This window comes from Meles meles, chromosome 12, assembly GCF_922984935.1.
Source record: "Meles meles chromosome 12, mMelMel3.1 paternal haplotype, whole genome shotgun sequence".
NCBI classification, from domain to species: Eukaryota; Metazoa; Chordata; class Mammalia; order Carnivora; family Mustelidae; genus Meles; species Meles meles.
In genome coordinates this window covers 68,556,848-68,572,781 of record NC_060077.1, presented here as the reverse complement: position 1 = coordinate 68,572,781, position 15,934 = coordinate 68,556,848, and the positions used below count along the sequence as shown (strand labels likewise).

Sequence of the window (15,934 nt, the reverse complement as noted above, 5' to 3'; positions counted from 1 at the left end):
AGTTGCTGGTGGCTTGGCCAGGACTGGATCATCTAAGAAGGCTTCGTTCACATTGCTGGCAATTGGCAACCTTCTTGGTCTTGGGTGGAGGCAGGGCTCAGCTGGAATTACTTGTTTCTGCTCCATGTAGTTTCTCATCCTCAACAGTCCAAGTTTCTATACATAGTTGTTTCAGAATTCCAGAGCCATAAGACAGGACAAGCTCTGATGCACAGCTTTTAATCCTCTGCTTTTGTTACATTTGCTATTGTCTCATTGGCCAAAACAAATCATAAGGCCAAGTCAGAAAGAAGAGAGATGGAGATACAGACTTTGTCTCTCTTTCTCTCTCTCTTTTTTTTTAAGATTTTATTTATTTGACAGAGAAGGAGATCCAAGTAGGCAGAAGAAGGCAGAGAGAGAGGGGAAGCAGGTTCCCTGCTGTGCAGAGAGCCCAATTCAGGGCTTGATCCCAGGACTCTGGGATCATGACCTGAGCTGAAAGCAGAGGCTTAACCCACTGAGCCACCGAGGCACCCCCAGACTTTGTCTCTTGATAGGAGAAGTGGCAAAATCACAATACTAAGGATGAGTATACAGGGACAAGAGGAATTACTGTGGTCATTTCCACAATCAACCTACAAAGCTGCCTCACCAAAAACACTGGAATTAAGTCCAAAGGCAAATGACAAGCTTGAAAAAATATTTACAGTGTAAATCACAAAAGATTAATTTAGCTAATACACAAGAAGCTTCTATATATTGTTAAGCTAAAGACCAAATTCCAATACCTAAATGGCTAAATGGTATGGACAATTTCCAAAAAGGGAAATACAAAAGTCTCTTGTATTTTGTATCTCCATATATTTGTGGAAAAGGAGAGGGAACTTTTTAAGGCCATTTAGATAATCTTTAAAAAACCGATAGCAAAAAAACAAAATGAAGCAAAACTGATAGCTTCTTTTTTCTTTTTTTAACTGATTACTCCTTAATCACATGGTTCAAAATTTTTAAAAGTACAAAAAGGAAAAAAAAGTACAAAAAAGGAACATAGTAAACATAGTAAAACACAGTGATCATAGTGAATTTTCCCTACACCACATTTGTGAAGTCCTTTGATTTTTACTTCTTAAAGATTTTACCACAAAGGAATTTTTAGTATTTCCAAATTTTCCAATATTTCTATTATTTCATTTATGGCTCCTGGATTTTACTGACTTTATGATTATTTAAGAGTCAAAATATTAAAGCTTCTTCATGGTTCCTCTCACTTTTTTTTTTTTTTTTAACATTTAAATCTTTGATCTTTGGGATTATCCTGACATAAGGTATGAAGTAAGGATCTAGCACCATGTGTTGAATTATCCATCTCTCTGCTACTGATTTAAAAGGTCATCCCTTTCATAAACTAAATTCCTGCATATATTAACATTTGGAGGTAGGCAGGTGAGCTGATCAGAAGGAATGACAGCAGAACCCTGGAGGGAGGAGTGGGAGAAACATAACTGAGTTGCAGAACTCTTCTCTTCTGTAACTAACCTCATGAGCGACGACATGACAAACGTCTTAATGTTCACCAAAGAGACCCAGCGAGGGACACTTAACTGCCAGCAACATAGAGAACCCACAATGCTTTTTAATATGAAAACTATGTATTTGGGCACAGAAATGCAATATATAACCAGAAACCACTGTTCATCAGCAGTGACGTTATTATCTCATCTAAGAACACAGGAGTTGACTTATTAAGGAAGGCCAAGAAAAAACATTCTTTCAAGTCCTAGTCAATGTATTCTGTTAGGGAAGACGAAGCTTACTTGACTCTGGTCACAGTTCCATCATGTCTACTTTTTTTGTAAGTTCAGCTTCAATGGTATCCTACAGGAAGAAAGAAACACCATAAATTCTATAAATAAGAACATAAAACAGGTGCTCGAATTCCTAGTGTTATTTAAAGTAAGGGAAGCAAAAAAGAAAAACATTAAAACAGAATTTCAAGGGTGCCTGGGTGGCACAGTCAGTTATGTTGTCTGACTCTTGATTTTGGCTCAGGTCATGATCTCAGGCTTGTGGGATCGAGCCCCACACTGGGTTCCATAATCAGCGTGGAGTCTGTATAAGACTCCCTCTCCCTCTCCCGACTGGTGTGCTTTCTCTCTAAAATAAATAAGTAAATCTTAAAAAAAAAAAAGAAAGAAATTTTAAAAATACCATTATAAATATTAAATATGCTTTTACACATTTTTTGCTTTTATATCTCCGCTTTCTCCTCTATACCCCCAAAAGTTTTCAGACTCCTGATTCTAATAAACATCTCAAGGGGAAAAACTCTTGAGAGACATGAGTCGCTGTATCAGTGTAAAGATACATGGACCCATTTTTCCGACATCTACTGTTTGAGCAAAGTACTTCTGCAACTTCTCTCGCATCACCTCTTTCCTACTCTCATTGCCACTTTCTCATTACTTCTCCCCTAGTCAAAATAGGCCAACCAGTTTCTGCAATTTTCTTTCTCTCTCCTCCAATCTACCCTTATACACTGATTCCAGAATAATTTTTCTTTTTTTTCCCCAGAATAATCTTTCTGAAGAACTGTCCTAATCAAAAAGCATAGCTTGGGCACCTGGATGGCTCAGTCATTAAGCGTCTGCCTTCGGCTCAAGTCATGATCACAGGGTCCTGGGATCAAGCCCTGCATGGCGCTCCCTGCTCAGCAGGAAGCCGGCCTCTCCCTCTCCAACTCGCCCTGCTTGTGTTTTCTCTCTTACTGTATCTCTTCTCTCTCTCTCTCTCTGACAAATAAATAAATAAATCTTAAAAAAAAAAACAACCCGCATAGCTTTGATCACATTTCTCTTTAGCTTAGAAAATAAAGAAATACATAGCAATGTTCAGTGGTCCCCTAGGGCTTCCAAGTTCAACCTCTTTATATTTAAGATCCTTTATATTATAAACCAATTGATCTTCTTTAGCCCTATCATCCTTGTATACCCCTAAGCAGCTGGACTGCATCACTTGTCAAAGCTTAGACCAGTCCTCCATTTTTTTTTTAGCTCTTATACCTTTGTTAATCCTTTTGCCTAGAATATTCTATGTCTCTCGACACCCCCTTTTCCAGCCAGGAAAATCTATGTAAAAATTTAAAAGAGATAAAAAATCACTATGTATTTTTTATAGCAAGAAATGTATATATATATATATACCCAAAAAAGTATTTAAAAAATATATGGTGGACCACGTGGCTGGCTCATTTGGGAGAGCATGTGACTATTGATCTCAGGGTCATGAGTTCAAGGCCCATATTGGGTGCTGAGCTGACTCAAAAAAAAAAACAAAAAATTTTTCTTTAAAAAAGCATGGTAAGGGGCACCTGGGTGGCTCAATGGATTAAAGCCTCTGTTTTCGGCTCAGGTCATGATCCCAGGGTCCTGGGATTGAGACCCGCATTGGGCTCTCCGCTCTGCGGAGAGCCTGCTTCCTCCTCTCTCTGCCTGCCTCTCTTGCTTACTTGTAATCTCTGTTTGTCAAATAAATAAATAAAATCTTAAAAAAAAAAAAAAGGCATGGTAATGGGGTGCCTGGGTGGCTCAGTGGGTTAAAGTCTCTGCCTTCAGCTCAGGTCATGATGTCAGGGTCTTGGGATCGAGCCCTACATCGGGCTCTGTGCTCAGCGGGGAGCCACTTCCCCCTCTCTCTCTGCCTGCCTCTCTGCCTACTTGTGATCTCTCTGTCAAGTAAATTAACAAATTCTTTAAAAATAAATAAATAAAAAAAGCATGGTAATGACACATAGCAACTTTATTATATTTAATATATAATTAATTATATTTAATATATAATATATATTATAGCAACTTTACCTCTGAATGGGAAGGAAAGAAGAGAGATGAGGGAGCTTTAGTTATATCAGCAGTTTTTTCTTTCTTTTAATAAGTCAGAAGAAAAATGGAACTACTTACTAATTCCCTCTTTGCTTCTTCAATTTTCACCTGAGCAAGGGACGGGTTCTTTTAAAGAAAAGTAAAACAAGAAGATGTTATATTGCAGAGCTTAAGAGCTCAAGAAGAAAAAGTGCAACAGTCTTTTTCAAAAGGCAAAAACCTTACAGAAGTGTATCCAGTTTACATATTATACTGAAATTTAGCAGACTTTAAATCCTTAAACACGGACCTAGTATTTTCATGATCATTTAGTACCCTTGGGGAAAGTTGGAGATTACTTTTTTTAAAATTCATAAAAATAATTACCGGCATTAAATCCAAATAGGACTCCAATTTTTTCTTCAAAGGTATAGTCTGTCGTTTTAGTTCTGCCAATTTCTGGGGTTAGAAAAAAGACAAGAGTCACAGAGTGATAGAGATATTCATAATGCAACTAAACACTGCTCATTTCTGAAATAAAACATAATAAAGCATTAACATTAAGATATTCTAAATAATGTATCTAATTGTACCTATAGGCCAAATGAGGTTCAAAGATAAATAAATCAATCTTCAAAAAAAGAATAAAAGAATAATAACAAAATAAAACCGTCTCTTTCCCCCTCTTCTCACAAAAATAAATGAGACACTTATACAACCTAAAAACCTAGGATTGCATCCTATAGGAGTTTTCAGGCCTGCATTCCTACTGTAAATGGAAAAAGAGGAGTACCTAGATGGTTAGAATATAATCCCTCAATAAACATGTCATAAACAAATCAATAACATATAACCAACTCTAGCAAAGAGTTTCTAGCATATAGTAATAAATAAAGGAAACCAAACAAATGTGAGGATAGTTACAGCTAAGCAAGGAATAAAGATATAAATGCTGGTGAACGTAAACTACGGAAGTAAAGGAAAACAGGTCGATAGTGAACAAAGCTCTGTACCAAGAAACAAATGAAAAAGCAGATTGTGCACTAAGATTTTAAAGAGAGCTAAATTGGGCTACAATGAGCTCACCTCTGAAAGTGCTACTAGGGACTGATGAGACAGAGAAGCATCCATGCCTCTGGATGAAAGTTGCTCCTATAATTCCAAAAAAAGGAGTTCAGTTAAAAACAGTATTTTGAGGGGTGCCTGGGTGGCTCCGTGGGTTAAAGACTGGCTTCGGCTCAGGTCATGATCCCAGGGTCTTGGGATTGAGTCCCGAATCAGGCTCTCTGCTGAGCAGGGAGTCTGCTTCCCTTCCTCTCTCTCTGCCTGCCTCTCTGCTACTTGTGATCTCTGTCTGTCAAATAAATAAATAAAATCTTTAAAACAAACAAACAAACCAAAAAAACAGCATTTTGAAAGGGACCATCATGAACGTGTTTTCAACATACAACACAGTAACAAGAAGCTACAAGTCATAGATGGAAAACCACACAAGCAAATAAACAATTTTATGCAGCTTGTGGATCATTTCAAACAGTCACAGAGCTGCCACAAGATGGGTGCACTGCTAAGAGTCTGGGCTCCAGGGCCTGGCTGCCTGCACTTGAATCTGGATCCGCGGCTAAGCAACTACGTGACTTTGGGCAAGTTACCCATCTTCTCCATAGTTCCCTTATCTGGAAAAGGTAGGAATAATATTGCCTAGTTGTGAGGGTGAAGGTCAACAAGAAGTTTGAAAAGAATTAAATAGGGGCACCTGGGTGGCTCAGTCGGTTGAGCATCTGCCTTCAGCTCAGGTCATGATCCCAGGGTCCCAGGATTGAGACTACCATTGGGCTCCGAACTCAGCAGGACGTCTGCTTCTCCCTCTGACCTTCCCCCTTCTCATGTTCTCTCTCTCTCAAATGGATAAGTAAAATTAAAAAAAAAAAAAAAGAACTAAATATATTTAGTCCTTCGTACAAACCTCTGCAGTTCTGATTCCAAATCTGAACTCCTCTGACTTTGCTTTGAGGAAGCCCATGTTCTGAAGACGATTGTCAACTTTGGCCCTTTCCGTAGACAGATGAAACTCAGCTTTCTTTAGATCCCTTTAAAAAGTAAGGTTGAAAACATTCTCTTCTCTTCAGTGGAATTATAAAAAAGAAGCTACTATTTTTGGGATTTGGCTCTGGATTAGCCAAAAGTTGGTAATACACTTGCTAGATTTTCTACTGTACACTTTATTTATTTATTTTTAAAGATTTTATTTATTTACTTGACAGAGAGACAGTAAGAGAAGGAACACAAGCAGGGGGAGTGGCAGAATGAGAGAGGGAGAAGTAGGCTTCCCCTGAGCACAGAGCCCGATGTGGGGCTCGATCCCAGGACCCTGGGATCACAACCTGAGCCAAAGGCAGGCGCTTAATGACTGAGCCACCCAGGCACCCCTCTACCATATACTTTATATTGCAGACTAGCTACCATTTTTCCTTCCTGGTCATCTTCGCCACGCTGCCACCTGGAATTTTTCTCAAGGAATACTAAGCAATTTTAAGATTAATCTGGCCGATTATTCTTGGAGAAAGTAAACCTGCTGTTTGAAGAAATGATTTAATATATCCAAGGCAACTTGACTTATGGAGGTCCCAAAGTCCCAAAGTGACATGGTAGAGTGCCTTGCCCCTACATACTCAATATTTGTTAAGGAAATTTACACACCACCAAATTACTTGTGCATATCCGCATTCCTGATCTAGAGCATCTAATCTCTGGGGCAACAGGGACCTTAAGAAGGTCCAGAGCAGCAAGAGGGATATCAGAGCTCTAAGGGTGTCTGACTCTTGATTTCGGCTGGGGTCATGATCTTAGGGTTGTGAGATCAAGCCCTGAGACAGGCTCTGCTCAGCAGGGAGTCTGCTTGAGATTCTCTCTCTGTAACTCTCCCTGCCCCCACCCCCTACTTGCACACGCATACACACACATTCTCTCTCTCTCTAAAATAAATAAATATTAAAAAAAAAAAGGAGGGATACCAGAGGTCTAATAAGAATGGGCAACAAATTATAATGTGACTTTATGTTGTACCATAGCTTATAAGTAGAAAAAAAAAATTCATGTAAAATTCCCCAAATTATAAAACCTAGGCTATTTGTTGGGGCATCTGGGTGGTGTAGTCAGTTAAGCATCCAACCTTTCACTTCCATTCAGGTCATGATCTCTGGATGGATGGTTCGAGCCCTGCATGGGGCTCCGTGCTCAGTGGGGTGTCTGCTTAAGATTCTTTCTCCCTCTTCCTCTGTCCCACTCTCAAGTAAATAAATCTCAAAACAAACAAACAAAAACTAGGCCATTTGTAAAAGAGGTAAAAAATTGTATGAAGTAAGAGGTGAAAGTCTGTATCCAACCAACCCCTATCTACATCGAAATCATTTTTTACTTAGAAAACCATTCATGGACCCCAGTTTCTAATGTGTTTTTTTAAATCATATCTGCCGCCCAAACTAAATCTGATAATACCCTGTCACGGCTTTTATAATAAACATTGTCACAGCTTCCAACTCAATTACTTACTCTCGTAGACATTTTTCTAACACTAAAGTTGCAGTTAGATTTTTTTCAAGTTTTGCCAGTTCAAGCTTGATTTCTTCATTTTTGGATTTGGTACGGAAAAGATCAGAGGTCAAGTCATTCACTGCAGGGATAAAACTAAAAAAAAGAATCTGATCATATAAATGGACATTAAGGACAATAATGACAATTATTCCTCATTTCTAACGATGACTTTATCTCCATGTGGATTTTTCTCTCATCACACTTTTTCATACCTCCATGCATTTTTTTCTCTAAGTATTTTTTTAATATGCTGTTCCCATTGCCTGAAAAGCCTTTCTTCAGTCAAGTTTCTGTTTGCCTTTCAAAACTCAAATAAGATTTACTCCCATTCTGGAATTCAGTACCCCTTTCTCTGTGCTACTTAGCTACAGGTGGTACGTTCTTGTATTGTTAAAGATGTCAAACTACGCTATAGTTTTACATACCCATCTCCCTTATTTGACCATGAGCAAAGGCTGTCCTTACTGACAGTTATTAGCCTATGCTTCCCCAGTGCCTCTGAGTGTGTGTGTGTGTGTATACACATCTACCTGTCTATATCTAGCCATCTGTCCATAGGCATGTGTGTGTATGGCTTTGTTTATATGCTTAGCATATAACTGGTACTTGGTGTCTGCTGAATTGACTGAATTCAAGTTTAAATTTCTGCTGTAATACAGCCTTATATTCTTATACCTGAAACACTACTCTCTGAGCATATATATTAATTCCAAGTCCTCATATGGGCAATTAAACTAAACAGCTCTCTGATTACAACTTACAGTGGTCGTCCTAGCTAAGACATGGCCACCAGTGGTAATCATACAGACTTTGGTGTCTAGCTGGGTTGGAATCCCAGTTCTGCCACTTACCAGCTTGGACAAGTTATTTAACACACCTCTGCTGAGCTTCAGCTTCCTACTAGGGTTGTTAGAAAGAGTATCATTATTTGGGTGGGATGTCTATCACAAAGAATAAAGGTCCTTAACCTACTCTACCCAGTACTGGGGACATGACCAAAATTCACTATGCTCAATCAGACAATTTAGCCTACTGCTTTTCTTATTGTTCACAGGGAGCAATGTAAGTGATACCTAATCCCTTTTCAAATATACACGTGTACCAACCTTCACAAACCTAATCTTAGAAGAAGAAAATTTAAACAACACCAAGTTTATCTGAATTAACTATACATGTTAACTGGCAATGATAAGGATGAATTAAGTAAATTCAATGTTTTTGCATTTATTGTTAATTTCCCATACAGAATTACCCAGAGAAATAAAAAAATCCTTGGGTCAAGACATTAAAGTATATATGATTACAGAAATTAAAATTGTCACAAGGATTACCTAGCTAGTGAGGTATCCTTTATTTCAAGGGCCACCGCACTGTCAGCCAAAGCATTCAGGTACCTAGAACCAGTGCTAGACAGATTGGCAGGGGAAAAATTCACACTCTCCATGAGAAGGCTCTGAAGATGCTTGCCTGAAAAGATAGGAAAGTTCTATGGTGACTAAGATGTTTCTTTTCTTTTAATTTTTAATAACTTTATTGAAATCTTTTCACATATCATATAATCCACCCACCTAAAGTATACAATTTGATGACTTTTAGTACATTCACAGTGTTGTACACCCACCAATACAATCGATTTTAGAACATTTTCATCACCCCCAAACATATCCCACATTTCTTAATCACCGTATTCCAATTCCCTAGCCCATGAAGCCCTAGTGACCACTAACCTACATTCTGTCTTTACTCATTTCATGTTTGGGAATATACCTAGGAGTAGAACTGCTAGTCATATGGTAACTATGTTTAACCATTTGAGGAATTACCAGACTGTTTTCCAAAGCAACCATATGATTTTATAATCCCACCTTCAATTTCTCCATATTTTCACCAAGAGTTATTATTAAGATGATTACTATTATTATTTTTTGTATCAAGGTCACTCACCGAACTTAGTAATGATCAATAAAATGATGACCCAAGATCTTTTTGACTGTAGACCTCCTTGTAGGTGTGAAATGGAATTGTGGTTTTCATTTGCATTTCCCTGATGTCTAATAATGCTGGCTTCTTGGCCATTTTTATAACTGTTTGGGAGAAATGTATATTCACATTCCCATTTTTTTATTGGGTTATTTATCTCTTTATTATTGAGTTGTAGGAGTTCTCTATATGTTATAAACACAAACCCTTATCAGATATGACTTGAAAATGTTTTTTCCCATTCTGTGGGCTGTCTTTTCATTTACTTGATGGTGTCCTTTGAGAACAAAAGTTTCTAACTTTGATGATGTCCAATTTACTTACTTTTTCTTTTGTTGCTTGTGTTTAGGGGAATGATAGTTAAGAAACCGTTGCTAAAATCAAAGTCAAAAAGATATACACTGATGTTGTCTTCTGAGTTTTAGGTTCAGCTCTCATGCTTAGATTTTTAATTCATTTGGAATTAATTCTTGCATAGAATTAATTAATTAAGCAGGGTTCAATTTCATTCTTATACATATGATTATCCAGTTATCCCAGCACTAGTCATTGAAAAGCCTATTTTCTCCTCCACTGAATTGTCTTGTTACCTTTGTCAAAAATCAGTAGACCAGGATTAAGACTTCCAGCCTAACAGTGCAATGAGAGCTACATACCAGCCCCCACCGTGAAACAGGCGAAAATTGTAAAAAACAAAACAAGAAACCCAACCACGTAAAAACAACAACAACAACAAAAACCAGAAGCAAAATACAATGATTTAAAGCCTGGGAAAATGGTTCTAAGGACAAACAGCAAATAAAGAAACATCTGTTCTAGAAAATCTGTGAAAATTCCATGAGGAAGGTGAGAGTTGTGGTATTTAAACCAAGACCACCCCCTCTTTCTCCCTCCCAGTTCAGTGAGGTGGAGACTCCACTCCAGACTATTGTAGTTAAGAACACAGGGATCTCCATGCCTCCTGCTCCCAGCCAGAGGGCTTTCTGTCCAGGAGGAACTGAATTTCAGTGTTCCTCATCCTGCCACCAGCTATCTGTTCCTGAGACTGAGTCCTACGTAAATGTGGCTCAAAGGTGTGGGCTCTCTTCCTCCACCCAGCCACTGGTTTTGGAATGGAAGCTCTGCCTTGGGTGAGCTTCTACGCTACCCCATCAGCCCTTTTACCAGCTCATGAGGTAGTGGATTCCACACCAGGAAAGGAAAGTCTAGAGGACATAAGGCTGCTGTACTCCCTGTCCACCAAGCACTCAGCATCTACCCTGGCAGGCCACTCACAGAAAAGTTTGCTATTGTCTCTACCTCCAACTCCAGATGGTGGCTCAGAGATTTTTGGGCAGAGGAAGAAGCAAGACATAGAAGACATAATTCCCAGTGTCTTCCCGAAGGAGCTGAATTCATTTGCAATAGAGCCTGGAGAAGTCCAAGCCTAAAGAGACTCTCAAGAACTGTGGAAGTTATGGTAAAAAGCAATGGGAGAAGAGTCAAGACACAGGTTAAACTGTAGGCTAGTTAGTTTGCGCAGGAGAAGCAGAGAATAAGACATTTTCGAGGAACCAACCTTAGGTCACAACAAATATCAAACACTGCCTTCTGATACCTTTAACAGTGCCAGAATTTGATTGGATTAGCTTGTAGCTTATGTTCCATAGCATTACTGGACACAATAATGAGCTGCTAATTAGCAGAGCTTCGCAGTTAGATGTGGTCCATGAAAGAGAGGAAGACAGTCCTTCCAAAACCACTGACACCCCACAGTGACTGTGGGGTACTTAAGTCTGTGCCTTCCTGAGGACCAACATCACAGGCTTAACACCATCAAGGGTAAACAAACTTCATTAAAACAACAGTCATTAATCAAACAAGAAAACACTGACAACAAGTTTTGAGGGGCCGGGGTGTTGGGAGACTTGTACTCAGAGTTACTACAATACACTATCTGAAATGTCCCGTTTCCATAAAAAATACATAGGAATGCAAAACAAGAAAACATGAACCATGGTAAAAAGTAAGCAAAAGAAACTGCCTGTCAGAATGATCATATGTTGGAATTATCAGAAAAGACTTCAAAATAGCCATGTGAACAAGTTCACAGTACCAAAGGAAACCATGAGGAAAGAAGTAACAAAAGGTATGAGGACAATGTTGCATCAAATAGAGAATATCAAGAAGAAATAGAAATTGCTAAAAAAAATTAAATGGAAATTCTAGAATTGAAGAGTACAATGACTAAACTGAGAAGGTGACTAAAGAAAATGAACAATAGATTTTAAGTAGCAGAATACATAAGTGAACTTAAAATTAAAGCAATAGAAACTATGGAAGCTAAAAAACAGAGAGGGAAAAGGTAAAAAAAAAAAAAAAGAGAGAGAGAGAGAGAGAGAGCCTCAGAAAAATGAGGAACACCATTAGGCACACCAACATATGCACAATGGGAGTCCAGAAGAAAGAAACAGAAAAAGAACAGTCAAAGAAATAATGCCTGAAAACTTACCATATTCGTTGAAAAACAATAATCTATACATCCAAGGAATAACTCAACAAAAAACTCAACAACTCAACAAACGCAAGCGGAACAAATGCAAAGAGATCCACAAACACACATATCAAAATAAAAATGTTGAAGGAAAAGATAAGGAGACAATCTTGAGAACAGCAAAAGAAAAAGGATTTGTTATTTACAAGAAAACCCCAATAAGATTAATAGTTGACTTCTCGGTGGAAACAATGGAGGCCAGAAAGCAATGGGGTAATATATTCAAAGTGTTCAAGAGAAAAACTATCAATGAAGAATCCTACATTTAGCAAAACTATCTTTCAAAAGTGAATGCAAAGTAAAGACTCCCAGATAGACAAAAGCAGAGAATTTGTTGTTAGCAGTCCTGACTTAGAAGAAATTCTAAAGGAAGTTCTGTAGGCTAAAAGCAAGTGACCCCAAACAATAATTCAAATGTACACACAAAAAACATGACTATCAGGAAAGGTGGCTACAGAATTATAAAGAGCACACATGCATATTTTTCCTCCTGATTTAAAAAGCAATTGTGGGGTGCCTGGGTGGCTCAGTGGGTTAAGCCTCTGCCTTCAGCTCAGGTCATGATCTCAGGGTCCTGGGATCGAGACCCACATCGAGCTCTCTGCTCGACGGGAAGCCTGCTTCCCCATCTCTCTCTCTGCCTGCCTCTCTGCCTACTTGTGATCTCTGTCAAATAAACAAAACTTAAAAAAAAAAAAAGCAATTGTATAAAATAATATGTATATAAAGTATTGTTGCATCATAGAAATATTATATGCTAAAAGTAGTGAACCAAAACAAAAAGTCAATTTTGCTGTATATTAATTTTTAAAAGAAAATTGGAAAAAAGCCCATATGCAGTAGGATTACAATACAAACTGTACTATATTCAAAACATTGCATGTAGCACAGGCCACACACATTAAATACAGGGCAACTGTAGGTCTCACTTTTTCTCTCTTTTGTATATTCCAACGCATAGAAAGGTTTTTGTCAATTCTTTTGTGTGTCTTGAATGCGCTTTCTCAAGACACATATGTACAGCAAAAAATTCTAGTGCAATCCCATGAACACACAGTGATGACATGATTTGTTCACATCTTGCAGTTCATGGCTGCCACCTCGCATGTCCTGATGGCTCATTAAACTAAAGCATGGAGACGGGAAACAGATCAAGAAGACATGTAAGGGGCACCCGGGTGGCTCAGTGGGTTAAAGCCTCTGCCTTCAGCTCCGGTCATGATCCCAGAGTCCTGGGATCGAGCCCCGCATGGGGCTCTCTGCTCAGCGGGGAGCCTGCTTCCTCCTCTCTCTGCCTGCCTCTCTGCCTACTTGTGATCTCTCTGTCAAATAAATAAATCAAATCTTTAAAAAAAAAAAAAAAAAAAAGACATGTAAGTGAAAAACCAAAGCCTGTATGTCAGGCTAAGTTTAGACACATGCTTTTGGGGTTACTATTTGGTATCAGAGTACTAGTAAAATTTATATTATAATGAAATAATGACTTATTAAGTTGCTATAATAACGGAGTGGGAGGCAAAAGCAAAACTAACAGTCTACACTAAATTAATTTTGTATTCTTTACTGTTATAAAATGTAGTTACCTCATGTTATCTCATTCAAAATTCTGTAATTAATCTCACCTTCGGATTCATATTCACTCGCTTTCTGTTTCAAGTCCTCTATTACCAAGGAGACATCCCTGTCCCGAACCCTGTTGCGCTCTGAAAGGTGATGTAAAATCTCCGTGGTCCGAGCATTCACCTCGTACTGTGGAATGGGGTGATCTCCAAATATTTTTTTCAACCATGCAGCAACCTAACCATAAAAATAAAAATAAATATCATAAGCCTTGTTTGTTGTAAGGGCATGAAGCAATATGAGAAAGAAGTGATGAGAAGCAAACAAAAGGTTCTCTGGAAATATTCTGGCAACGCATTGACTTCGCATTATACTTTGTCTCTACGGAGATAGATACCAGATGTCAGGAAACAAGTGGCAAGCCCAATGAACAAAATCAGAAAACAATGCACCCTTTCCTAAAGCTACAAAGCAATATAAGGATAATAATTTGCATCACTCGGATGACTTTAAGCTCAATATGAAGGTGCCAAAGCATTATTATACGCTCAAAGTTTGAAAAAAGAGTTGCTCTCAACACGCCAAAAGCCCCGCGGTACCCAGAGGCACTGAGAGTAGGGATGCAGAATAAGGAAAGCAGGTCAGGTGTGAAAATCCTGTTAGGAAGCAGGGGTGAACGGTGAAGCTTGGCTGGAAAGTGGCTTTGGATTCACAAGTCCCACTCCAGTCTGCTGAGAGGCATCTCGTACCCAGGGGCTCCTCAACCGCTCTCCAAGTCTGAGTCCAAGGAAGGAGAGCCCGGGAAAGGAAGGGAAACGCCTTTTCTAAGCATTGTAGGGCTCGCAGATCCTGAACTTGGGTCTAAAGATGGACCGGCAGAGGAGGGGGAGGGAAAAAGTAAACAAGGTGCGCCTTGGAAATCCGCGTACGGGGAGAGTGTGTTAAAGATGCCGTCTCCAGGGGCGCCTGGGGGGCTCAGTGGGCTAAAGCCTCTGCTTTCCGCTCAGGTCATGATCCCAGGGTGCTGGGATCCAGCCCCGCATCGGGCTCTCTGCTCCTCAGAGAGCCTGCTTCCTCCTCTCTCTCCCTGCCTGCCTCTCTTGCCTACTTGTAACCTCTGTCTGTCAAATAAATAAATAAAATCTAAAAGATGCCGTCTCCAGAAGGCCACAAATCCCCGAATCCGCCCCATCACCTGCGCCTCTTTCTCTTCCTGTGCTTCCATAGCCGCCGCTCCCGCCACTTCTCGAGGAGTTCCTCGCGGGAGAAGTTTACAGCTCCGCCCTGAAAGGCCCCGCCCACACACCGTTGGTTCCGCCCCCTTCTGGGCCCGAGATTTCTGGGAGTTGTAGTTTCTACTAGGACTGTGGGTCTCTGAGTCCTTGGGCAAGGCTGGTCCAAAGCTCCAACACCGTGAGCTTGCCGCCTCGCGGCTCTCTCTGCTCTCTCTGCTCTCCTTGGTATCTTTTCCTAGATGAGAAGGACAACCGTCCAGAACCAGGCTGGTTTTTTTTCTTACATTTTTATTTCTGACTTGAACCACTTGTCTTAAAAAAATACCTGAAACTTGCTTTTTGGATAGCAGATATTTGTTTCTTCCACAATAAGTGCATTGACTTAAAATTTTTATTTTTACCCTAGCAATATGAGCTGTAGCAGTCTTACCTTATCCTCTAGTTTCACTATCAAAGAGCTGCATGTGCTGGAGACTGTTTTAAAATAGTTGACAGTTGGAGTGCCTGCCTAGCTCAATCAGAAGAGTGGGACTTATGATCTGGGTTGTGAGTTCAAGTCCCTCTTGGGGTGTAGAGATTACTTAAATAAATAAAACTTAAAGAAAAAAAAAACAGTTGATGGCATCCAACTGCTGGCCCTGTCACTGACACTCAGCCATTCTTCACTCATTTCTTGCCTTCCCTAAAGTTCTCTCTCCATCACTGTAGTACTGTAGTGTTAACTACAAGAGGTTCTCTGTAGACAGCAATGTATAGTTCTCTTTGTTTTCCCGTTTTAGTTTCATTCTTACAAGTACCCTGGAAAAATAGATGAACACATTATTCTACACATTTTCACATTAAAAACCATGCACACGTGGATTAAATAACTTGACCAAGATTAGGTAGTAGAGCTAGAGTCTGATCATAATGTTCTGGCTCTCACTGTTTTATCTTTGAAGGCTAGTTAGACCACACTGCTGCCTGCAGTCTCCTGTAGTATACTGTGAAACATGAAGAAAGGTAGCCCATGTACTCAATCGTGTGATATATGTGCTTTGATATCAAATTGTAGATCACTCTTAGCACTAAATATCTTTCTTCTAAGTCAGAAATTTCTTTATGATGAAATTTTTTTTTCAAAAGAATTTTACTAACTAGCCAATACCATATTGTATGGCTTGCTTATTTTTTTAGTCAAATGTGTCTCTGCT

The 15,934-nt window shown here is 39.3% G+C and overlaps 1 protein-coding gene across 1 annotated transcript; it reads right to left on the bottom strand.

The window, feature by feature from the left end:
• Positions 1-1,084: 1,084 nt before the first annotated feature.
• Positions 1,085-14,791, bottom strand: HAUS1 (HAUS augmin like complex subunit 1). The gene is made up of 9 exons (XM_046025250.1): positions 14,702-14,791; positions 13,569-13,743; positions 8,765-8,900; positions 7,392-7,526; positions 5,806-5,929; positions 4,926-4,991; positions 4,227-4,298; positions 3,939-3,986; positions 1,085-1,857 (listed from the first exon to the last, which is right to left on the bottom strand). Exons 1-9 carry the CDS (start codon positions 14,729-14,731, stop codon positions 1,807-1,809), a joined length of 837 nt encoding a protein of 278 aa, XP_045881206.1. The 5' UTR covers positions 14,732-14,791; the 3' UTR covers positions 1,085-1,806.
• Between the last annotated feature and the right edge of the window lie 1,143 nt (positions 14,792-15,934).